The sequence below is a fragment of the Melanerpes formicivorus genome, unplaced genomic scaffold (genome assembly GCF_026170545.1).
Source record: "Melanerpes formicivorus ecotype bairdi unplaced genomic scaffold, bMelFor1.0.p_v2 SCAF_69, whole genome shotgun sequence".
Classification (NCBI taxonomy): domain Eukaryota; kingdom Metazoa; phylum Chordata; class Aves; order Piciformes; family Picidae; genus Melanerpes; species Melanerpes formicivorus.
The window spans coordinates 1,472,448-1,498,694 of NW_027142421.1; the positions used below are offsets into that span (position 1 = coordinate 1,472,448).

Here is a 26,247-nt window from a genome sequence, read left to right on the forward strand (position 1 = left end):
GCAAAGGCATTGCTGCAGCTCTCCTCTGAGTCCTTCAGACACTGTCATGGATTGAGTTGAAACTGCTGCTGTCATTCATGCCATACCACAGTTATGACAGCTTCAAAGATGAAAGTGCTAACTGGAGCAAAGTGGGGCTTGAACTTGCGACATGGGAGGCTTCCTGTTCCAGTTGATGCTTCTGGGTTCAGGCTTCTTTCAGGCTTCTTGGGTGTGGTCTTTTTTTCTGCAGGCAATGGTGGCAGAACAGGTGGGAGTTGGGTAGCTGCTGGTTTTGGTTTTGTGTTTTATGCTGGGCTTTCCCCCTGTGTATTTATTTCACTGTGTTTCATCTGCAAACAGGCTAAGGTAATCATATATTGTATTATTAGATTATTAGCTAGGGAATGACATATTGTGCTTATGATATTTTATGTTACATTAAACTCTTACCTCTTTACCTCAGCCCTGAGTTTTGTGTGTTAGTCTTCCCCCCACTTTTGTGTTGGGGGAGCAGGCAGGTTAGCCCTTTTATGGACCACCAGTCAGACAAACAGCAAGCCAAGTTTTCAGAAAATTGATTCTCTACTTTCATATTCAGACTTTTAAAGATAGAAAGACTCTCAAAAAACAGATGCTAGGTTTGGTTGGTGAAAGAGCTGTCAAATTATGCCATATAGGAAATCTATGAAAGGAGCAATTAAACCTTCAGAGTAAAGAAACATTCATCTTTGAACCTGACATGGTTTAGATAGCACTAACTCAGTAATCATTCTTCTTAGTAGAACTGAAGGTCTATTTCGACCTTCTCGTACTACACTGATTTGGTAACCAAACCCAGTTATATGGCCAGGTGCTAAACACAGCTGAGACCTTGACAGAAATGCAATAGCTTCTTCTAGGTTTGAGATGAGTTGACTATGATGGGTAGGAATGGTCAGGAGCCTGAAAGGAGAGATCTCAATCAAAATCCAAACTGCTAAGACTTTTTCTGTAGAGAGTACAATGGTTTCTGCCTCCCTTCCTCAAACTCCCACACAGAGACATTCCCTTTACCTAGTAATCTATTGTAAATGGTTATTTATGGGTCATCCTGAAGCACATTATGATCTTACATCAAGATCATCCATCTTGATTGAAGAAAGGAATTTTTCACATTGAGAACAATCATTTACTGGAATAACCTCCCCAGGGATATGGTAGAGTCCCTATCATTCTAAGTTTTCAAGATGCAATTGGACAGAGTGCTAGATAACCTCATCTAAGCTCCTTTTCCCATAAAAAGTTGAACCCAATGATATTTCAAGGTCCTTCCCAACCTGTGCTGCTCTAGGGTTTACAGCAAAATGGGGAATTTGCAAAATTAGACCAGTGAGAGATGTTTTTGCAAAGGTAAAGTGTAATAATTAGGCTGAGTAAGGTGTATGGGACAATCAAGGCAACCTGCTAGAGGACTTTAAGTGAGAAATGCACTATTTCTGTCTCTTGTCAAGCTCTCAATTTGAAGCAGTCAGTATTCTTATTTAATATGCCATGAGGATTAGAATAATGTTGATAGTTATCTCTCTCACAGGATGTTGTGAAGAATGATTTGCACACGCTGTTGCAAAAATGCAAGACAGAAGAATAATGTTATGCATTATTAGCATTGGTAGAACACTAATTGAGTTTTATATTAACTCAGCATTCCACATACAGCCAGCAAATTGCTACTCAAAGGTCTCTTCTCTTTTCCAGTGTTCCTCCCTGATTTCTTCCAACTCCCAAGCTGGTTATTGAGCCAGTTGTAATGTCATTTGAAAAGACTAACAGACTTCCCTAGGGGAAGAAAAATCTGAAGACAAAACATCACAAGCAAGTTCTCCCATTAAAACACTTCTGTGCAGAGATACTTAGAAAAGCTGAAATAAAATTACAATAGAGACAATGGCATTTCAGCTCAACTGTTTCAATCAGGGATTTTATCTAGGTTTGGAGAAGTATGAAGTGAGGGTAGTTACATAAACAGTTGGAATAGCTTAAACAACTTACTTTAAGGCAATACCAGGCAATGCAATTCTAAGCGCTAAGAAATAACCACAAAGTCTTTAGAATTTTATTAGGTACCAAAAAAAAGAAGTTATAGAAATGTATCAGTGTTGAAAGATAATCACTTTAAAGAGTCCACAATTTAATAAGAAATGTAATACAAAAGTTTTACTACATAATGGAAAGTCATTGTGTTTAAGTCTATTTTTTCTGTTTTGTTATGTAAGTTCTACTTGAAAAGATTATTTTGTCTAGACAATTTTATGGGAATTGGACCAAAAAACCTCCTTCAGCTGTGTTTTCAGGTTCATAATGGGCTAAACTTTCTCTCATACAACAGCACTCATTTGAAAAACAGACCTACTGAATTTTCCAGACAGCACTGGTGGCTCTTTGGGGTTTTATGCAATAGTGCTACACTGGAAGTTGTTAACAAGCATCATCATACACAGACTGTGGTTCTGGTGGTGACATAGACAGATTTATTTCAGATGGAAAGCATCAAGAGCACATTCATCTGTGAAGTGGTGGTCAGGAAAGTAAGAGGATACTGCCCAAAAGGAAGCTGAAAGTGAAATTAAGACATACACTAAGGGGCTTCCTTGTTTGGGTTGATCCTAATGGGATGGAGTGGTTGAAGCTCTCTGGATCCTGTATAAGAAAAATGATCAGAAAACCAGCAGCTTTTGAGGAACCATAGTAACTATGGAGCTGAGAGACCACATGGACAGCAGGCAGGAGAACACAGTCCCTACTTGGAAGACAGGACCAGAAATCACCAGCGAAAAAAACTGCTTCTGTCCTTACTGTGCCTGCAGGAACTCTGCAGACTGCTGCAGGAAGAAATGTCTGGCACAGATCCTGGGATATCTTTCTAAGACAAACAACTCAGCAAAGTCCCCAGAGTCATCCTCTTCCAATCCAAAAAGAGACAATACAAAAAAATGACCCAATTCTAAAAAGTTTGTCTTACCAATTCTTACAAGTTGATCTTACAAACTCTGAACACTGCAGGTTTACTCAATGCTTTAAAAAGCTAGGAAGTTTCTTCCTGGAGTCCAGTTTTCTCCAGTGCCAACACCAATATCCCCAGTTTCCCAAGAATGTTGGAATAGGAATCATTAACACTTTTAAGACAGAAAAAGGAATTTTGTCAGATAAAGCAGGAGGAAAATACCCACTGATTCATCCAAGTCCATTTGGATATTTAGAAGAAAACATCGATGGAAAGTAGTTCTTTGGCAAACAAACAAACAAAACCACTCACCAAAACCAACCAAACAATAAAACTACTTTTCATTTACATTTAAAATACAATATATGTAATTTAATACTTTTTTCAGAGGTGCTACTGTATCACTGTGCAACAGAAGAGCAAAGGGGATATAACTCTTGGGGAGGAAATGGGGATGATGTAGGAACAGCTTCTCACAACAGTTTTCAGTCCTGCAAACACAGGTGTGACAGCTCTATCCAATATTTTTTAGGGTGTGCAATTCATTCATCATTTACTCCCCAGTCTAATCTCCAAATATGCTGCCCTTACCCAATTCTAACTGAGCTGTGCTAAAAGGTCCCTTTTGCAGAGGCTTACAGGGCACAACATGCTCCTGCTCCACCAGCACCAGACACATCTGTGCTTGTGGCTCTGACAACTTTTTACAGCTACAGAAACCCAGTATGCTGGGGTTTGGAAGGCACTTCTGGAGATTATATAGTCCAACCTTCTTGCTAAAGCAGGGTCACCCACAGCAGATTGCCCTGGATGGCAATGTCCAGGCAGGATTGGAATCTCTTCACAGAAGACAACTCCACAACCTCTCTGAGCAGCTGCTCCAGAGCTCTGGCACCCACATATCAAATAATTTTTAGCTTGTGTTCAGATGAAACCTCCTGGGTTCCAGCTTGTGCTTGTTGCCCCTCTGTACTACTGAAAAGAGACATCCTCATCCCTTTGCCCTGTGCCCTTTAGCTATTGATCAGCATTGAGAAGATTCCCTCTCAGTCTTTTTTCCAGGCTAAACAGCCCCAGATGCCTCAGCTATTCCTCCTGAGAGAGATGCTAGTCCCCTCAGCATCTTCATGCTAACTTGCCCCAAGGCACCAGAACTGCCATTCATGGTCTGCAAATGTTTTTCTGTTCCTGTATCTCTCACTGACTGTGCACCCAGCTCTGTCTATAGATCAGAAATCATGTTTATTGATTTCAAATGAGAATTCCAATTATAACACCAAATTATTCTGAGTGGGTAACAACAAAGATGCTGCTTTTGGTCCAACATGGATTTATTTCAAAATTATTTCCAATGTGCTGCTAAGCAGCAGAAGTTGTAGACTCATACAACATGAGGCAGGCTGCCAACACCAAGCTCTGCTGCAGCTGAGCAGGCAGAAGTTCAACATAAACAAAAAATAACTGAAAATGAAAACTGGGGGGGTGGGGGAGAGAGGGAAGGGGGAAAGACAGAGAAAGAAAATGCTAAAGACTACAAATTGTTCTTGGCAAGGAGGGAGTAAACCTTTTTAAAACACAGCACAGAGCCCACCTCAAAATGGGCTTGTCGCAGCGCTGCTAGGAATTTTGAGTGCCAGGATAAGGTTTTACATTCAGCTGCAGCTCAGATGAGGTACTTCACAGACAGAGAAACACCCACACATTTCCAGAAGATAGGAGCTCAGCCATCAGTGTGACTGAAACTGAAGCTATTGATGACTGTTGAAAAGATCCTCTCTCAGACTACTCTCTTTCAGGCTAAACAGCCTCAGGTCTCTCAGCCATTCCTCCTCAGAGGAATGCTCCAGTTCCCTTGGCATCTTCAAAGCCCTCACTGGGACTAAGGGCTGATCTAGAGTGATCACAAAGAACCAAGATCTCTTCAATGCTTCCAGGACAGTAGAATAACTGCTTTAGGACCTTAAGAGCAATTTTTACTGCGCTGTTAACATGAGCTACTATTTTGTGGCATTAAAACATGCACCTCAGCATAAGTTCAATGGCATTTTAAGGAACAGTCACAGTTATCACAGTCATCTGAAAAGGCATTACTGCAACTGAAAAGCCTGGCTGAATCACAGAATCACAGAATGGTAGGGGTTGGAAGGGACCTCTGGAGACCATCTAGTACAACAGCCCTGATAAAGCTTATTCACCTAGGGCAGGCAACACAGCAATGTGTCCAGGCTGGTTCTGAAAGCCTCCAGAAGAGACTCCACAATCTCCCTGGGCAGCCTGTTCCAGTGCTCTGTCACCCTCACAGCAGTTTCTACTGATGCTGAGGTAGAACTTCCTGTGTTCCAGTTTGTATTCATTACCCCCTGTCCTACCACTGGGCACCAGTGAAAAGAGCGTGGCCCCTTCTTCTTGACACCCACCCTTAAGGTGTTTGTAAACACTGATCAGTTCTCCCCTCTCAGCCTTCTCTTCTCCAAGCTAAACAGCCCCAGGTCTCTCACCTTTTACTCCTCACAGATATGTTCTATTCCCTTAATCGCTGACATAGGCCTCTGCTGTAATCTCTCCAGTAGTTCCCTGTCTCTCTTGAACTGGGGAGCTCAGAACCGGACACACTAGTCCAGATGTGGTCTCACTAGGGCACAGTAGAGGGGCAGGTGAACCTCCCTTGACCTGCTGGCCACGTTCTTCTTAATGCACCCCAGAGGACCACTGGCCCTGTTGGCCACAAGGGCACGTTGCTCTCAGGATCTACTCACTGTCCACCAAGACTCCAAGATCCCTCTCCATGAAGCTGCCTTCCAAGAGGTCAACCCCTGTGCTGGTGCATGGGGTTATTATTGCCCAGGTGTACACTCTCTATTTGTCTTTGTTGATTTTCATGAGATCTCAGAACAGCAGAACACCCTTCTGGTGTGTCAGCCACTCCTCCCAGTTTGGTATCTTCAGCAAACTCACTGAGGGTATACTCTATCCCTTCATCCAGATCACTGATGCAGATTTTGAACAAGACTAGATCCAGTACTGAGCCCTGGAGAACAGCAGTAGCTACGGGCCTCCAAATGGATTCTGAATTGCTGATCACAATCCTCTGAGCACTATTGTTTAGTGCTCGGAACAAGAAAACCAAACACTTAACATATTGTAATGTCAACATAAGGCATTCACCATGAGGATGGTGAGACCCTGAAACAGGGTGCCCAGTGAAGTTATGGAGGCTCCACTCCTGGAAGTGGAGACTTCAACTCTAAAGGTGTCCAAAGGCAGGTTGGAGGGGGCCTTGAGCAACCTGGTCTGGTAACAGATGTCCCTGCCCATGGCAGGGAATTTGGAACTAGATGATCTTTGAAGTCCCTTCCAACCCAAACCATTCCATGACTCTGTGATAAAAGTCAATGTCATGTGCTTGCTTTGGAAACAGGATCACTCTGATCTCCACACCTAAAAAATACATGCAGGTGATAAAGGGTCCTAAAATTAAGAAAGAAAACTGAACTGGGAGCACTGGACAAGATTGGGGTTGTTCATCTGAAAGATAACAATGGGACTGAATAAATATACACAATACAGTGAAAGTTAATTAGAAGTATTTTTTTCCTTGCCCTCCTAATACCAAGTCAAACAGAACTAAATCACATCTCACATTGATACTCTGAATAAAAAACACTGGCTGGATAACCTCTGCAACTCAGTGCCACAGAATAAATACAAGTGATGCCAAGAATCAAGAGGATTAAACTGCAACTGTGCACGTATATGAGTAATCCCCATGGTTCTGCTATAAGCAATTGCTAACAGATGGAGATTAGGGAGACATTCTGTAGAGGAGATATCATCTGCTGACACTTTAGGGAAGGATTTCATATCTCACCCCCTGTAGCATACTAGACTTGCTGCTGCTGGCTATTTCATACCCAGTCACAGAAGGATCCTCCCCATATTCCTCCAGCACTTTCTAGGCCTGTTTTGTCATCTGAACTGTTCAGTGACAGCAGGTAGGAAGTGCATACCAGATTTGCTACCAGAAAGGATGTACATACCCTTTAAGTCTTCTAAGGAGAAGCTGAAGGAAATGGTTTTTTTTAGCCTGGAGAAAAGGAGGCTCAGGGTAGATCTCACTTTTTAAAACTACCTCAAAGGAGGTTGGAGCCAGGCAAGGGTTGGTCTCTTCTCCCAAGGAGAAGCCATAGGATAAGAGAAAAGTCCTCGAGTTGAACCAGGGGTAGTTTAGGTTGAACACTATGAACAAGTTTTTCCCCCCAACAGGTTGTTATGGCCTGGAACAGGCTGCCCAGAACAGTGGTGGAGTCATCAGGATTTAAAAGCTGCAAGGATGCGGTGCTGATGGACATGGTTTAGCGGTGACCTGTCAGTGCTGAGTTACCAGTTGGACTTGATAATCTTAAAGACCTCTTCCAATCAAAACATTTCTATGATTTTGTGAGGCATGTCTGGGCTGTCATCAAGGAGCCTTGACTAGAAAAATCAAGCTCCTGCTGTTAAGGCAATCTTTTTGTAATCTCACTTACAGCCTATCCTACTGCTTAAACAAACTAGTCCTCACTCTTTGGTCTTCTGAGAGTCTATTTTCCATTCTATCCTTACATCATTTAATTTCATGCAAAAGTTATTAACCTTGTTATTTGTCTGAGATCCAGAAACAGACTATAGATAAGAACAAACCCAAGAGTAGCACATCTTGATTGCATCTTCATGACACTACTTAAACAAACTCACAGAGCCTCTCCCAAAGCAAATATATTCCCTTTTAAGAGAAGCTTTCCTCAAGGTACTAACATTCTTTGTTAAGAGGGTATCCTTGAGTAACAATGGTAGCCCTGCCAGCACCCCAGAAATGCCTGTCAATGGCCAGCAATAAACCAAACAACGGGATGCACAATCCGATCTAGGTGTATCTGCATGAGCAGGGAAGCTGGACTAGAAGATCTCCAGAGGTCCTTTACAACACCCACCATTACATGATTCTATAAAGGAATCTGTTTCCTAGCCAGGGAAAACTGGCATGATGCAATACATGGTGAAAATTCAGCTCAGCAAAGTCAGCAATGGCTGTGTGGTGTGGCAGACTCACTGGAGGGAAGGGATGCCATCCCTTGTCAAACTGGAGAGGTGAGCCTACGCCAGCCTCATGAGGTTCAACAAGACCAAGTGCAGAGTCCTGGATCTGGGTCGGGGCAATCCCAAGCACCGGTATAGGTTGGGCAGTGAGTGGCTTGAGAGCAGCCCTGAAGAAAAGGACTTGGGAGTGCTGGTGGGTAAGAAGCTCAGTATGAGCCAACAGTGTACACTTGCAGCCCAGAAATCCAACTGTATCCTGGGCTGCATCAAGAGAAGCATAGCCAGCAGGTCAAAGGAGGCGATTCTCCCCCTCTACTCTACTCTACTCAGACCCCACCTGGAGTACTGCATCCAGTTCTGGAGCCCCTGTTACAAGAAAGATATGGACATGGTGGAATGTGTCCTGAGAAGGGCCATGAGGGTGATCAGAGGGCTGGAGCACCTCTCTTATGGAGACAGACTGAGATAGTTGGGGGCTATTCAGTCTGGAGAGGGGAAGGCTCTGAGGAGACCTTATTATGGCCTTCCAGTATCTGAAGGAGGCTTACAAGAAAGCTGGGGAGGGACTTTTTAGGATGTTGTGCAGTAATAGGACTAGGGGGAATGGAGCAAAACTAGAAGTGGGTAGGTTCAGATTGGATGTTAGGAAGACATTCTTCACCATGAAGGTGGTGAGACACTGGAATAGGTAGAAGCCCCATCCCTGGAGGTTTTTAAGGCCAGGCTGGATGTGGCTCTGAGCAACCTGATCTAGTGTGAGGTGTCTCTGCCCATGGCAGAGGGGTTGGAATTAGATGATCCTTGAGGTCCTTTCCAACCCTGACAATTCAATTCTATGATTCTAATTTACAGAATCATCACTGCCTTCTCTCTTCCTTCCTAGCTGCTCATTTGAAAGTGCTGACATTGTTATGTCCAGGCAAAAAAACCTTCTCAGCTACAGCCTGAGCTGCTCTTTCATGCTCTACACCTGGTTGGTCTGGTGCAACAATATGAGAAAATATGATAATAAATATGTATTTTCATTTGTCCCTAATAAAGCTGGGACAAACTGCCTTGTCAGACAGAGGTTAGTAGTTTCCACAACACCTAGAAAGGTGACTAAGCAGAGTACAAGTGAACTGCTGAAACGTCCAGGTGCCTTCTACGGTTCCAAACCACCAGAAAACTGGAAGGACTTCTGCATGCTACTGTAACACATATCTCATTATTAACTGAGCAAATACCAGCACATCCCTCCTGAGTAACAAAGAGTATTTCCAACCACAGACATTGTATCTCTTAATGGAGAACTGAATTTACTGGCAATAAAGTCCAGGTTCCTGGAGGAGAAATGACTCTGTGCTTTCTGTAGACAGATTGGGGTTTAATGACACACAAGGGGCCTGATCCTGACCCTGCTTCAGTTAATAGGATGGATTCTGCTGAACTCATTGGGATTTGGATCTAGGTCTGAGGTCCTGAGTTTGCATTTATCATGCTTCCAGGGAGTTTCAGTGTCACTCGGAACAACAGTTCTCCAACAATTATTATCACCACTGTTTCAGCGTGGAAAATGCTCCACTGTAAGCAGCAAAATAAGTCAGATGCTGAGAATTTCAGACTGCACTTTCAAAACCAAGATTTCTTTGGAATGACACTCAGTAGGATCATCATGTGCCAGCCCTGGCTGTAAGGAAAGCAGAGCTAAGTGCTCCAGATGCATTATAATCTTTCCTGCTATCACTTACAGGTGCCTTGCTGACATCTGATTTTATTTTCAAGTCTAATTACTCCAGTAATCATTTTTTTCCAGCACCAGAATGATCTGTTCCTGTGGAACTGGTGGAATGTGCTGGAACAAACTAATCCACTGGAATCATAATGTACCATGGACAAAGGGTTACATAGGACTTTTTAATTTACAATCTATAACATACACTTTAACAGACACAGCTTTTTCCTGCCCATACAGTATTTTTCTTTCTACCATGGCACTTTGCAAGCTATTACTTCAGTGGATGCCTGACCTACTCATTAAGTGAGTTCTTTAATGACCTCAATAAATTACATTTAAGCTTTCAGTTAGGGACACAATTCCTCAATAAAAACTAATAGTCATGACTGCAGCATCTCTCTACGATGCTGCTGCTCTCTGTTGGCCACACAAAATGCAAACACAGCTGGGGTCAACAGACAAGTTGTCCTGGTTTGAGCTAGAACAGAACTAATTCCATCCAGTTGTCTAACTTCTCAGCTCAGTCTCTGCTCTTTCTGAAGCTCAGGGCATATTTTCACAGACAGTGGCTGCTTCTAGCAGTGATAACTCTGATGGTTAGAGTTACTGCCAAGGGCTGGGCTGCAGAAAGGCTCTTGCTTAGACTTGCTCCTGTGCAGACCAAGGGCACTGCTACGTCTTGTGCCTCACTCTGGGGTGTAGGAAGTCAGAAGTGGCACCTGCAGGGAGAAGCAGGTGGGACACAAACTGACTAACAAGGGATTCCATCCCATGGATGTAATTGTCAAGGTAAAGGTGAGGGATCACCAGAGTCAAGCCTCTTTTTGAAGGGCTTGTGTCTGAGGAGGACTCTGTGCAATCTGCCTTCAGTCCCAATTTGTGTGTTCCTGAATACAGCTCCTGAATCCAGTCCCCATCTGCTGCTGATTCTAGTCTGGGACTTCCCCAGTGACTGCCCTAAGCATCAGCGGTAATGGTGATGTCACTGCCATCAGGGGGTTGGGTTCCATACTGATTTGCATCTATTTCATTTTATTAATTCCATTCAAGCTGCTTTAGTTTTCTTTCCCAACCCATCTGTCTCTCTCCCTTACTTCCTTTCTCTTCCCTTTGAGAATGGCAGGGGTTCATAGAGACCTCCTGCCACTTGTTGAGTGGCCTGCCCAGCCCTAACTCTTGATACATGTCCTTCAGACCTGTTTCACAGCATTTACTCTGTTTGATAATCTGACCAATCAAAGATTTTAGCTTCTGTCCATCAGACTTGCAACAGCTTTGACTGCAAGGTTATCCAGGAGAATGTGCATATATATTCTTCTCCTGTGGATGCAGGCAGCTCTGCAGGGACAGATGTGGCATCTGAACACATTATAAAGTCTAATTACATAGAAAAAATAATGTGCATGAATTGCAGTCACAGTTATTTCTCATATGCACATTTTTAAACTCTCAGCCAACATGTTCAAAAGATAAAGGAGTCTGGTGAAGTCTTCTTTGGTCTCATGTTCAGAAGTGCTAAACATCAGCTTCTGAGAATCATGGCCCTTTAAAGCTTCCTAATCCACTTATCTAGACAAGTCATCCATCATGTTTGAAGACATTAGTTTTTTTTTAGTTATGGTGTTTTTTCCTTGTGTCCTTTTTTTTCCCCACCTTTGCTTTCCTTCAGTTTTCATTCCTGTCTCGCCCAATGCTCCAAGCAAAACTGAAGAGCCGCAGAAATAGTGCTTTTAAGGCAAGCAATTTCACCCGGGGAACACACTGTACTCTGAAAACAAACTGCAAGTTTAAAGGCTGTGGAGAACCACTCTGAATCCCAGAATCAACTTGAAGCTTCAGCTAGCTTGCTTAAGCAGACAGGACCATTTGGGATCATCAGAAATATCTCCATTAGCAGACACTAATAAAATTGTCTGCATGAGTGACACAACCCACAGTGAGACACTTGGCTTTGTGTAATTGAGTTTAGCCATCTACTTCAAGAAAAACTTGATTCTGATGCACTATTCCAGTTGATTTTCATTTGTTCAACACACATCCCACCTACCAACATAACTGACCTAAATGGTTACATTTGCATTGTGCTTTTCACATAAGTATGGACACAAACTATTTCAGTGTTCCAGGTATGAACAGTCATTCATTTCCTCACTATCCATATGCCCAACAGAAATACTAAACACAGAGCTTTTCTTCATCCTCAAAGTAGTCTTTTAAGACACCCTTCCCTTGTATTTCTGTGTGATGCTTGATAAATAACAGATCAGATGCGTGGTGTTAATGTTCTCAGACAGCATTTGAGAGAAGCAGGACAGAAACCTGAATCCCAGAGGAGTTTGGAATGGCAGCTTAGGTTCATCTCCACATTAAAGTCCTCTTATTGGGTGCACAGTCCCATGTTTAAGAAGGACATCGAAACACTTGAACGTGTCCAGAGAAGGGCAACAAGTCTGGGGAGAGGCCTTGAGCACAAGCCCTATGAGGAGAGGCTGAGGGAGCTGGGATTGTTTAGCCTGGAGAAGAGGAGGCTCAGGGGTGACCTCATTGCCCTCTACAACTACCTGAGGGGTGGTTGTGGCCAGGAAGGGGTTGGCCTCTTCTCCCAGGCAACCAGCACCAGAACAAGGGGACACAGTCTCAAGCTGTGCCAGGGGAGGTTTAGACTCGAGGTGAGGAGGAAGTTCTTCACTGAGCGAGTCATTCGTCATTGGAACGGGTTGCCCAGGGAGGTGGTGGAGTCACCATCCCTGGAGGCGTTCAAGAGGAGATTGGACGTGGCACTTGGTGCCATGGTCTAGTCATGGGGTCTGTGTTGATAGGTTGGACTCAATGATCCTTGAGGTCCTTTCCAACCTAAGTTATACTGTGATACTGTGATACTGTGATACTCCATTTACCCAGAGATGAGGACATCTGATAGAACTAGGGCCAGCTTCTTAAACAATTCCAAGTTAACTAACAGGTTAAAATAAAAGGCCCATCAAACACAAATCAAACAATGGGAAGATTCTGTGGTCTGTTTCAGGAATGCTGACATTTGTTTGTTCTCAAATTAAAGAAAACCTTCTTTCCTCAGTCCAAACATTGACATTTTCAACATGGAGATAAATAACCTTTGAGTTTCTGAATGCTTTGACTCAGCGTCAAGAAATTCTTTCTAGCTATAAGAAGTTTTTTTTCCCTACAAAAATATGTTCTGGATCCATAAAATATAAAGAGCAGGATTAATTATTTAGTGCTAAATCCATCTCTCTGCTGTGCAGCAGTACTAGGAAGTGAAGAGGGCTGTATAAAGACTTGTTCCTCTCGCCTGTCACCTTGGCAGCTTTTCAGAAGGCATGTTGGGCTGAATCCAGTCTAAGAAGCAGAGGCCTGGCCACCACATTACCAACCTCAGCACAGGCGATGAGTGCAAGCACATGCAGGTGCCACACATGCAGATGATGCTGACCTCCTTCATAAAACACGGTGGGGGTCAGCAGGGACTTCCAGGGATCATCTAGTCCAACAATGCTGATAAAGCAGGTTGCCCAGGATGGCAGCGTCCAGGCAGAGAAGGAGACTTCACAGCCTCTCTGGCCAGCCTGGTCCAGTGCTCCAGCACCCCCGTAGCAAAGTTTTTTCTTATGTTTAGATGGAACCTCCTAGGTTCCAGTTTGTGCCTGCTGTCCCTTGTGCTATTGCTGGGCACCACTGAAAAGAGTCTGGTGCCATCTTTTTGACACTTGCTTTAGCTGTTGACAGCACTGATAAGATACCCTCCCAGTCTGCTCTTCTCCAGGCTGAACAGCCCCAGGTATCTCAACCTTTCTTTGGCAGAGATATGCTCCAGTCCCCTCAGCATCTTTGTAGCTTCTGCTGGACCCTCTCCAGTGTTCCCTGTCACTCTTCCACTGGGGAGCCCAGAGCTGGACACAGTACTCCACATGTGGCTTCAGCAGGGCAGAGCAGAGTGGCAGAACCCTGCTACACTTCATCACACTTCAGGTGGCTGTCCCAGTACTGTGGCTGCTTTCTGTGGCTACAAAGATCCTTGTAAGAAAGAAGCCAATGGTATCATTTCTACCTTCCCATGCAGAGCTCCATTCCAGATTCAAGAGTATCTGAGAGAAAATCAGTATCATCTACAGACATGTTGCCTCTTCACACTACTGGGCCACTACAGACGATAAATGTATCACACTGTCATGCCAACCTTCATTTAAAAGACAATTAAGGAGAGGGACAAAAGTTATATGAACAATAGACATGTCTATTGTTTTAAAGATAAACTGGTTTGGGGGCACAGATCTGAGACCTAGCCAAAACACATTTCCCTTTCTCACTCATATTGTCTTGGAAGGGATCCCAACCTGCAGTATAGGCATCCATCACCAGAGCCTTGAGGGGAGACCTCATTGCTCTCTACAACTACCTGAAAGGACGTTGTGGAGAGGCTGCTGCTGGTCTCTTTTCACAGGTAATTAGCGATATAACAAGAGGGAATAGCCTCAAGCTGCAACTAGGTAGGTTTAAAATAGACATTAGGAAAAAAAAATTCACAGAAAGAGTGGTCAGGCATTGGAATGTGCTGCCCAGGGAGGTGGTTGAGTCAGATTGTTTGGATATGCTACTTGGGGATGTGGTTTAGGGGTGAACCTTGTAGCATAGGGTTATCACTTGGACTTGGAGATCCTGAGGGTCTTTTCCAACCTGAATATTTCTGTGATTCTGTGACTGATCCACTTTGACTTCCTAGCCTGCTGGGGTAGGATGCTATTGTGGGGGAATAGATGGGGCAGGGGTAGAGACCCAGAAAAGAGGGGATGGGTATTACATTCCCCCCTCAAGCAGAGAGTGCAGTGAGCAGCATTCCTGGCATAGATAGAAACCTCAATGTGAAGTAGAAAGAAGGGACAAAGCACCAAGTGAAAGAGTCCTTTGCCTCTCATATATAGTGAGCTCTCCTCCATGCTAGGTGCTGAATAGAGCACTTTGAAAAGGCACTGCAAGATTAAACTGAGGTCAGGCTCTTCAGAGAACACAGTATTTATCACCTAACACATGCGATTACAAAAGCTTTCACTCCTTCTCTGACACACCCCCAGCCATCACAATGCTTCTCAAGCTCTAATGTGCTCACAATTACACACTATCAGAAACAGGTCTGCATGGAAGTCATCTCAACCTCTAGTCTACAAGAACAATTCCCTATGATTTCACCGAACTCAGAAGCACACACATGGCTGCTATTGTCCCCCATGTGTCTGGTGGCAGCCGACTCCTGGAGCAATCATTTTTCACTGGCTCACCACTTGTCAATAAATCACAGCGCTGTTTCCTGTGATGCCTCCTGGGAATCGTGCCTTGGGAATTGTGGCAAAGATTTCTGGGATGCATCTGAGAACTGGTGGTGAATGGCTGACTCCAGGTTGACATGATGAAGGAAGGTTAAGCCCTTCAGTTGAGCAGCCTCTTAGAAAGATTCATTGTGACTCCAGCTATCCCTTTTCTATACTGCACGGCTCTCCTCTGCGTCTGCCTGAATACATGAGAGAGTTGACATTTGTCTTCTGTGTGGCTCACGTACTTAAGGTTTCCTCTCTTCTCATTACCCGTGAAGGGTGATTACATTTCCTATGGAATATCACTGGTGATACATCACACTTCAGGGCTATGTTTACCCCCCTTCCTCTAATGGGAACCTGTGGTTACTTTATCTTTCTCCTTTCTCGAATACCAATCCTCCCACAAGCCCATGTGTTAGCCACCAGCCTTCCACCAAAGAAGAATAATGTGCCTCCTCCTGAAGCTCATTAATAGTAAATTATCTGCAGTTAATGAAGACTATTTTCTCACTGAAGCCTCTGAAGTGCCAGCCAGGGATAGTACAGTGGAATGCTGTCTGCCCTACAATTGATTTGAATACCGTGGTCTGAAGGAAACCTCAGACTTCAATAGTAAGCCATTAAGAACAGCCATTTGTGTGGTGCCTGTCTGAACACTGAGAGGAGGAGGGAAGGTAGAGTCTGTCTCTCCTGATCAGTTGATGATTCATTTGGGGTTTGCAGTCACAAGCTGAGTGAGAAGTCATAAGTCACAGAACTCACACTTTATTGCAAAAAAAAAAAGGATGATTTCTTCTTCTTTTGTAAAACAAAGTCAAGGCATTTGCTAGCATTTTTCAAGTCTATCTTTCTGGCAGATGAAGCAAGAATCACCCAGCCTAAGCAGATGTCAAACAGTTCAAGGGCATGTTTACTGAAGGTTAGACTTCTCTGTCCCTCCTCTCACAATTATGATGCTCAGATTTGGGCAGGGAACTGCCATTTGGGGGAAGTTGTGGAGTCTTCTTCTCTGGAGCCTTTCAAGACCCATCTGGATGCATTCCTGTGAGACCTGTGCTAGATTCTATGGTCCTGCTCTGGCAGGGAGGTTGGACTCGATGATCTGAGAAGGCCCCTTCCAACCCCTAACATTCTGTGATCCTGTGACTCTTCCAATTTTGACAGTTCTATGATTCTGTGATTCTGTCCTGGAGCTATGTAGCCATCAGCATGGCAAGATTATCTCATAGTTAAAGACATGGAGCCCAAGTGCAGACTGCTTTAAATCTCCAAGCAGCTGGGATGAAAACCTCACCATTTCAGCCTTCAGGTGGTAGACTATATGTGCTCTGGTGGGACAGAGCAGAAGCTGCATGTCTTCATTAAGCATCTCTCCCTGGGCAGCCCAGTCTTTAAATGAATTTGGCCAGAAAGTCCCTGGATGACCTCTAGCGGGAGCTGCTATGAGAATAGACCTGTTGTTTCTACACACATGCTGCTCAAAGGAGAAAAGGCAGGGCAGAGGAAGAAACCAGAGTGTGCTTGGGACTACTTTGACTGGGAAGCAAGCAAACACCACTGGCCATTGGGTTGGTCTGGAGTACAGGGGAACACCTGACACCCACAAACCAGGAGTGAAATACACTAAAAAGCATACAAATTCCACAACCTTTTGTAAGCTGATGCCCATGAAGCAAAAGAAACAACAAATAAGGTTCTCATTCATGAGAGAAAATGTGTCATTCTGGGACAAGGGAGGGAAAAGAGAAGAGAGACCAGGGGTCCTACTGCAGTGCTTTACCTGGTCACTATATAGTGATGCTTTCCTATGACAGAAGAAGAAAGTCTCAGAAGTCAAGCAGTATCTACCAACAGAGTCCTTCATAAACACTTAATCTATCACAGAAATATTAGCCTTACACTTTTTTGAGGAAATGAAAGAAACAAAATACATAGCTAGAGAACAAAATTCATTAATGGGTAAACCCATTCTTTGCTAGCTCCTGTCAAAGGCAGCTCCTGGGCTGTTTTCTCTGCAGAGAAGCTGCTGCTGGGACTTTGCCAGTTCAGCAGTTAAAAGTAATCTCAAAGAATCCCTTGGCAAACTGTAAAGTGCTCAGTCTGAAGAACAACAAGGTGTTGAGGGACCAAACTGATTTGTTTAACTTGCATAACACCAGCAGCAGGCTTCAGAATTGTTCTGCTTGATTCACCTCTTCCAGTAGCAAGACAACACCCAAGCCAGCTGCAAGAAAATAAACCAGATCAAAAAGTACCTGCTTTGCCCACCATCTAGGTAAGGAAAAATGCAACAAATATGTCAATAAAGAGGAGAATAATGTTAGTACATTGTTTTTCTATATACTAACAAGAAGCTAACACAACACAGCAGTCAATAGGACCTGACTCTTCTCTGTCAGATCTATTCCTTTTACCATTTGGAAAAGAAGAGACACAGGTCATGCAAGTACTCCCAAAGTCTCTGAAGATGCTGCCACAGGGCACGTACCTTCCTCCCACACAGCAGCCAATACATTCCCTTTCACTTCATTTAACAGCCTGGTACAAATGTGTAGCTCTTACCCCTGAAGTGTGCAAGTAATTCACTCAAAGGCGGGAATATATCCTTTCTTACCTTTTCCCCACATATCTTAAACAGCAGGACTGTCAAAATGCAGCAAATCAATTCCCACCCCCTCCTTTACTGTCTCCACCTCGCCTTTTCAGGGTATTTTTAGTTGCTCTGATTAAAAATTTACCTCTTAAGTACCACTGAGGACACAGTACATTTTATGGTTACACTTTTGTGTACTTTCTTCAGCCTGCATACATATCTTCCTTGCAAAGGCAGATGTGGAGGCACATCCTGACTTCCTTTCCTTCTCTTTCTAACAAAGGGGAAACTTTAATATCAAACTCTAAGAACACCAGCTGCCAGACCAGTAGGAAAACAAACTCTACAAAATGCAGAAAACCCTTTCTCAGAATGAGGATCTGAGACTAGCACATCTGACAGAGCTATGCAAAGTGCCAAAAAGAAGAGACCTATCAGTCTAAGGGATAAAAACCATCGAGGGTTGGGCTGGATGATATTAGAGGTCCCATCCAACAGGATCCATTCTGTGATTTGCAAAAAAATAAAAATAATAAAAAAATAAATGTAGGGACCCCCCCCCCCCCCCTTGACTTTCTTTTCTCCCTTCAGCGTCAATAGAGTCCAAAATATTCTCTTTGTTTTTACAAATGTTTGCTCACGAGAATGTTCTAAAGGGAAAAATGTCAGCCACAAATCCTCACTCATCATGTATTTGGACAGTGATGTGTAAAGGTCCTTAAAAATCTCCAAGGGTTTGACAGAAATAATTCAGTTGAGCAGCAGAAACAGTGCCACTGTTCATGTGCAGCTCCTGCGGCAGATGGCAACTCCAGGCAAGACACAATGAACTGATTTTGCAAACCACGCACAGAAAAATATGGTCCACAAACCAAACACTGAGCACCTAAATGCTTGCAGCTAATGCATCAAGCAGACAGAGCTTAACTCCACAGGAGAGTAGAGGGGCTTTGCAGAGGGACCTCGACAGGCTGGACAGATAGGCAGAGTCCAACGGCATGAGATTTAACACATCCAAGTGTCGGGTTCTGCACATCGGCCACAACAACCCCATGCAGTGCTACAGGCTGGGGTCAGAGTGGCTGGAGAGCAGCCAGGCAGAGAGGGACCTGGGGGTACTGGTCGATGGTAGGCTGAACATGAGCCTGCAGTGTGCCCAGGCAGCCAAGAGGGCCAACGGCATCCTGGCCTGCATGAGGAACAGTGTGGCCAGCAGGAGCAGGGAGGTCATTCTGCCCCTGTACACTGCACTGGTTAAGCCACATCTTGAGCACTGTGTCCAGTTCTGGGCCCCTCAGTTTAGGAAGGAGGTTGACTTGCTGGAGCATGTCCAGAGAAGGGCAACAAAGTTGGTGAGGGGCTTGGAACACAAGCCCTATGAGGAGAGACTGAGGGAGCTGGGATTGCTTAGCCTGGAGAAGAGACTCAGGGGTGACCTTATTGCTCTCTACAGCTACCTTAGGGGAAGGTATAGACAGGCAGAGGTTGGTCTCTTCTCCCAGGCAGCCAGCACCACAACAAGAGGACACAGTCTCAGGCTGTGTCAGGGGAGGTTTAGGCTGGATGTTAGGAAGAAGTTCTATACAGAGAGAGTGATTGCCCATTGGAATGGGCTGCCCGGGGAGGTGGTGGAATTGCCATCACTGGAGGTGTTCAGGAGGAGACTTGACAGGGTGCTTGGTGCCATGGGTTAGCTGTTTGGGTGGTGATGGATGATAGGTTGGATGCGATGATCTTGAAGGTCTCTTCCAACCTGGTTTATTCTATTCTAATAGAATAAAGTGTCATACAAAAGGATGGTCCATGGAAAACATTTTACTCACTCCCAAAGGACATTTTTTCTCCATTCTGCTTCCTTTTCCTTTTCCACTACCTCTCTGGGCAGGCTGGTACAGTGCTCTGGTACCCGCACAGGCAAAGAAGTTTTCCCTCCTGTTCAGATGGAATCTCTTGGGTTCCAGTTTGTGCACACTGTCCCTCATCCTGTCACTGGGCACTACGGAAGAGAGTCTGGCCCCATCCTTTTGCCCCCACCCTTTAGCTATTGATGAGCATTGCGAGGATCCCCTCTCAGTCTGGTCTTCTCCAGGCTAAATATTTACCCTGGTTTCCAGAACTACTTTATGCAACAGCTTCTCACCTCAACTTAGTTGCTGAAACTCAGTTCTCTGCTTGCAATAGAGCACACAGACTTCCTTGCTCTGTGAAAGGGTGACCAGGAAAATAGAGGCATGACAAAACTCAGGAGAGGTAAATGCAGATGTGTCTACAAGTCCAAATTTCTGCTCATACATTATTTTCCAAGTCAAAGTAATGTGAGTGCAGTATGAAATAAGCTTCTGCTTTAAACATTGCACAACTGATAGAGCTCTTCTAGTCTGGCACCTATTACAAGAAGCTTCAACTGTAAGGAGAGCAAAATTAAATGTTTGCAAACTAAATTGAACCAAAAAGTTAATTTTCTGGAAAGCCTTCTTCACACGTCACATGTTACTCAGTTTTACTCAAGTCTGTGTCTTTTTTTAGTTAAGTTTACTTAAGATGCATTTAGGTTGAAACAGCTCTTAATTAGCCCAGCTCAGTAACTTGGCCTTCTCCTAAATTTGTGCTTTTCAGCAGTGAGAATCCTTCCTGCTCTATCTTTTAATTGCCTGGGCTTTCCTGGAAGATGTCTCAATATTACCATCTTACAAAGCAGATAATCAAGATCTACTTGTTTTTCCCCAGACATCTCTTCCCTTTTTAAGCAATTACTTCTCATGCTTTTCCTCTGCCCTCCCCTATCCTTCTCCCTGTAGAGAAATAAATTTTCACTGCTAATACACACCATAACTGAGGTGTCCTTCAGCATGGTGATGAGTCTGAAGCCCAGTGGAACCTTGAATGGTTTCTGAACTACACAAAAGTCTGTAAGGTAACTATGGAGTATCACAGACAGTTTCGATAAAGGATCTTAATTAAAAGACTTCTTTCTGCATTCTAAATTAGTTTTATTTGCATAGCACTTTCTGCTTTCCAATTGTTACAGCACTGTAACCAAGAAAAGTGGTTTAAGAAGGAAAATAAGACTGTCAAATGTCCTAATTCCTTGTGAAACTGAATTCTAAATTCTAGAAGTGATTCACTACAAACATGAACTTCCTAAGAAGCTTGTAGCTAACACTTCAGAAAGCAGCACTGCAGACTGCCCTGTACCGTACTCTTTTTGCCATCCTCCACACCAGAATCACAAATTCAAGATGACGATGAGAAGAATTCCAACCTGTTACATACAAATCACAGAATCACAGAATGTTAGGGGCTGGAAGGGACCTTGAAAGATCATCTAGCCCGAGTTCCCCGACAGAGGAGGATCACCTATTCCAGATCACCCTGGAACACATCCAGGCAAGTTTTGAATGTCTCCAGAGAGGGAGACTCCACAACCCGCCCTGGGCAGCCTGTTCCTCAGCAACACTGAGGATTTATTATGTTAATTTCTGTGCCCAGAGGCTTTTCTGCAACAGTGAATTAAAGAAGCTGCTATATCTTTCTTGTAACAGGACAATTATCTTGGAATTAAGGCTAAGCAGAACACTCTTTTCAAAGAGTCCAAAGGCTTTAGTGAACAAATACGATGACTTACATGGCTTACGTCATTGGTCTGCAGAAGTTACATATCTGTGCACATCCTGTTCTAAGAAGAAAGGGCAAAGTGACAAAGTTATAGTCTTCATCTAAAAGTCTTTTTTTAATGAGACAGATAAAAAAGATTTCTTTCATTCTTGTTGCAGTTGAATTCACTAAGAGGACTCCAACATCACTTCCCAACAACCCATTGGTGTCACCAGCCAAATTCTTCAGACATGAAAGTGAGAAATGTTTCCTCTGTAGTGTCATAACATATTTGGATGTTTGTTGAGTGAGGGCTTAATGGCTTTAGAGGACAATACTAGGAAAGTCCTGTCTGTGAGACAATTCTCAGTGAGCTGTCACCCCTCCCATCTACCTACAGAAGTCACTAACAGAACCAGAAGTGTATTCCTCACAGCTGAAGAAATGTTTTGTACTGAACAACTGCCATCCCTGTGACAGTTCAGGATGTGTCAAAGAGAAAGCACACATAGCAGAAATCCAAAGAAACAAATCCTGTCCCTACCTCACCACTCTGCTATTATGGAAGATAATATTCTGATTAAAGAAGAGAAGCAGGACCCATGAGCTGAGTTGTGACAGACACAGCGATGCTGGAGAGGCCCTCCCGGCTATGTGAATTCCTCCAGTGAGCTGCAAGATTGGTAAGAGAACAATCCTGTCTCTGGTTGAGGGACCAGGGAAGATTTCTCCAAACCTTGAGCCTTAAAGAGCTGCTTACCCTACACAGAAGATCTTCCCCCATGAGAAGATGATCCTGTTTGGTATCACCAGGAAGAATGTAGACAAGAAGTAGCAATGAACACAGAGGTATCCAGAGGTATAGAATTACAGAAATGTTTTGATTGGAAGAGACCATTAAGTGTCCAACCACTGACCCAGCACTGCCAGGTCACCACTAAAGCATCTTCCTCAGCACCACATCTACACAGCTTTGAAACCCCTCCAGGGATGGGGACTCCACCGCTGTCCTGGGCCTGTTCCAGGGCTTGACAACCTTTCAGGGAGAAAATTTTTCTTAACCTCCAGCCTAAACCTCCCCTGGTGCAGCTTGAGGCCATTTCCCCTTGTCCTGTCACTGGTTACTTGGGAGAAGTCATAATAAATATTTGACATGAATGGCAGCTTGTTCTTGGCACCATGTCAAAGCAAGTTGAGGAAAAGAGGCTTATCAGAAATAGTCAATATGGAAGTCATGCCTGAACAATCTGATAGCCTTTTATGACGGCGTCACTAGAAGGATAGATAAGGGGAGAGCAGTGGATGTGGTCTACCTTGACTTCAGAAAGACCGTCATCTGAATTTCTCTGTAAGACGCAGACTTGATGTTCATAATGACCTGCACTCAATATCTTACCCTAGCATTCTTCTGCTGAACATGCTGCTTTGGTGCAGGGTAAAGATTCCTTTGCAGGATTTGCATGTACAGAACACTCAAGAACCAATGACTCAAAGCTTCCAGATGCCCACACAAATCCCACTGGTGTTTCTGTTTCTCCATGCAGCAGAAACGGGCTCAGGTAACACCATACAATGAAGGCAAAATGGAAAAAACCCAATTAAACCACTGAACCAACATGAAAATCAAATTCAGAAGAATAATATCTGGGTGTAGAAAGGAAAACAATCACAAAAGGTGTTGGAGGACAACACGAAGCATTTTCCCATCATCTTCAAACCCCACAGCATTTAGGTTTGCTACCTGCCTTTCTAAAGTACCAAAAGCAAATTGTGCTTATTTAATAGCTGATGACTTGGACAAGGATCCTCTGCACCCAGTACTGGGTTGTGGCAGTTTTGCTATATCAAGAGGTATTCTGAAGCTCAGTACTAATACAAAACTGAAGTAGAAGACCATGGCTTTAAGAAGTATTTATTCTTGAAAGTGTTGTAAAAATACTTTGGAGGTATAAAGGTGAAATGTGCAAACACTAAAAAACAAGGAATTTCTTGCTATTTAGAATGAGAACAAGGGGACACAGTCTCTAGCTGCACCAGGGGAGGTTTAGGCTGGAGGTTAGGAAGAAGTTCTACACAGAGAGAGTGATTGCCCATTGGAATGGGCTGTCCAGCGAGGTGGTGGAGTCACCATCACTGGAGGTGTTCAGGAGGAGACTTGATAGGGTGCTTGGTTGCATGGTTTAGTTGATTAGGTTGTGTTGGATGATAGGTTGGATGCGATGATCTTGAACGTCTCTTCCAACCTGGTCTGGTCTGGTCTATTTCTATTTCTATTTCTATTTCTATTTCTATTTCTATTTCTATTTCTATTTCTATTTCTATTTCTATTTCTAATTCTATTCTATTCTATTCTATTCTATTCTATTCTAAATATCTATATTCTGACCACAAGAAAAAAACAAAATGTGTTGAATGTTTTACTTACTTTGGATGGGTGAATTCATCCACGAGGATAACCTTTTCTATCAGGTCTCCACCAACAGTTCGAGCCAAGTCATAGAAATCGTTCTTGGAGTACGCCTCAGAAGGCAGCCAAAAGGAGATGTCATTGATCAAAGGTGGATACTTGCTGAGTGGCTGAAAAAATGAAAACACAGACTTTCACAAGTGCGGTGGCTTGACACCAGACAGAATATGGAATTTCCCTCAAGATGTAAATTACCACACAACACAGAATTTGGAAGGAAAATGAAATTATTACTTACAAAAGGCAAGATAAATATGAAAATAGAAAAGGTAATAAACATATACAAAAATATATTTACATTTAAAACTAGACCGCAGCCCGAAGGCCATGCTGCCTTATCTCCCCCGCTGCACCACTTGGATAGCCCGAACAGTTGGATGGAGGAAGAGAAAGCAAAGTACAGGAGGCAGGAAAGAGGGATAAGATAGGAAGGAAAGAGAAACAGGCTGTGTTCTCAGATTATATAGGAATTTTGCAGGCCAATGGAATAGGATAAACATATCTCTTACTACTCTGTTCAGCCCCTTGAAGAGTCCACCCCTTGGACTCTCTCAAATTCTCTGGAAACATTTATAATTAAGACATCAGTCTTAATCTGCAACAATAAGTGTCTGCACTCAGCAGGTTTATCTCCAACTGTTGTCAACTCATATAACATGTATACCAGACATTTTAGGAGCTTTCTGAAATGTCTTTTGAAGTGCAAACTGACCTTTTAAACAACCGAGATGAAAGACTTTATACTAGGAAATGTCTTTTACAGATTCATAGTAGTATCATTCAGGGTTGGAAGGGACCACAAAGATCATCTAGTTCCAACCCCCCTGCCATGGGCAGGGACACCCCACACTAGATCAGCCTGGCCAGAGCCTCATCCAGCCTGGTCTTAAACACCTTCAGGGATGGGGCCTCGACCACCTCCCTGGACAACCCATTCCAGGGCTTCACCACTCTCACGGTGAAGAACTTCCTCCTCACATCCATTCCCTTGTAACTACTTTGATTCATTCATTCAGAAGGACAAAAACTTGTTTTGTTTGCTAAAATCAGCAAGTTATGAGCCCAAATACACTTTCATAGTGGAGCTGTATAAAAGGAAGATATTATTTCAACATAGTATCATAGTATCATAGTATCAGTCAGGGTTGGAAGGGACCATGATTATTGAGTGGGTAGAATTTCACTTTCTGAAAGGATTTTTTTGTATTCTTTTTACATATTTGAGATCCATTAGCACGTTCATGTCCAAAGTTTGTATGTCTTTTGTATCACTCTCATATAAAAAGATGTTTATTATTTGTGTTGTCCAATTTCTGTGACAGTCTTATCAACCAGTGCATTCCTATTAAAAGGTTACAAGGTTACAAAAAGAAACATACTTTGGCTTTAGAAAGAGGGATCAGTTCACTTCCAAGTGCTTCTCATAGACCTCTGAACACCTACAACAACAAAAAATGTATTCCTCTTTGCAAAATTAATTCCTCAAGTACAATCACAGACTCTTAAGCATGAAGGACATCATTGCTCATGGCCGACTCATATCGTAGCCAGAATCAGGTAAAGTTATTTGCAAAACCAGGGAGAGAAAGAGAAAGAAACCAAAGGAATTATTAACTTTTCCATTTTGATGGAACTTCCCCTGGAGTCAGCGGGTTTCAGATCTCACCTTGGCAGAGACATTTCCCCCATTTTCACACCCTCTAAGTCATGCAGTATCTTATTTCTGCCTTCCATTACTGCACTGCAGTTGAAATAAGTACTCCTGCACAAGATTGTGGGGGTCTGGAAGGGAAAACGTCTTCTCTTAATTCACTTGTATGCACATGATGTGTACACCCTGGTCTTATCCAGTGCATTATCCACGCCTGGCAATATGTCATGGTGGGGCAGTGAAATCCTAAGTGAATACCTGCTGAAGCAATAAACCTGTTTAAAAGGCAAATTTACAGCATGCTCAAGTCCTGTTCCGTACAGTGCAAACCAGTGAATAAATGTCTGGTAAGGACTAAAGTGCAAGTTTGAAATTAATAACCCTCCCACGTGAATAAAATCGTGAATCACACACAATTACCCAACTTCTTAAAGGAATAAATTTGTCAAATTAAGTAATATCCTGTACACCAAATTGAAGAAAACTTGCACAATAAATCCACCATACAATAGCTTTTGATAAAACACTAACAAGTGAAACAAAACCATCCCCTCTGCTATACAGAAGTCACCGTACTAAATCATAGAAGCCCCAAATCCCAGCATGGGGAGGGTTGGAAAGCACTTCTGGAAATCATCTAGTCCAAGCACCCTGCTAAAGCAGGGTTACCCAGAGCAGGCTGCCCAGGATCACAGCGTTCAGGCAGGCTTGGAATCTCTCCAAAGGCGACTTGTGGCCAGCAGGAGTAGGGAAGTGATTGTGTCCCTGTACTCGGCACTGGTGAGGCCACACCTTGAATACTGTATTCAGGTTTGGGTCCCTCACTGCAAGAAAGGCACTGTGGTGCTGGCACATGTCCA

The 26,247-nt window shown here is 43.5% G+C and overlaps 1 protein-coding gene across 4 annotated transcripts in view; it reads right to left on the minus strand.

Moving 5' to 3' along the window:
* The window catches only part of FARS2 (phenylalanyl-tRNA synthetase 2, mitochondrial), a 232,482-nt gene that overhangs the window by 60,807 nt on the left and 145,428 nt on the right, over window positions 1–26,247 (minus strand). For 3 of the 4 annotated variants that reach the window (XM_068163001.1, XM_068163003.1, XM_068163004.1), the window contains exon 7: window positions 23,695–23,846. The exons of the other annotated variant lie outside the window; for it this stretch is intronic. In XM_068163001.1, coding sequence (XP_068019102.1) covers window positions 23,695–23,846 — 152 coding nt within the window. The remainder of the gene's footprint in view (window positions 1–23,694; window positions 23,847–26,247) is intronic. 4 annotated transcript variants of the gene reach the window in all.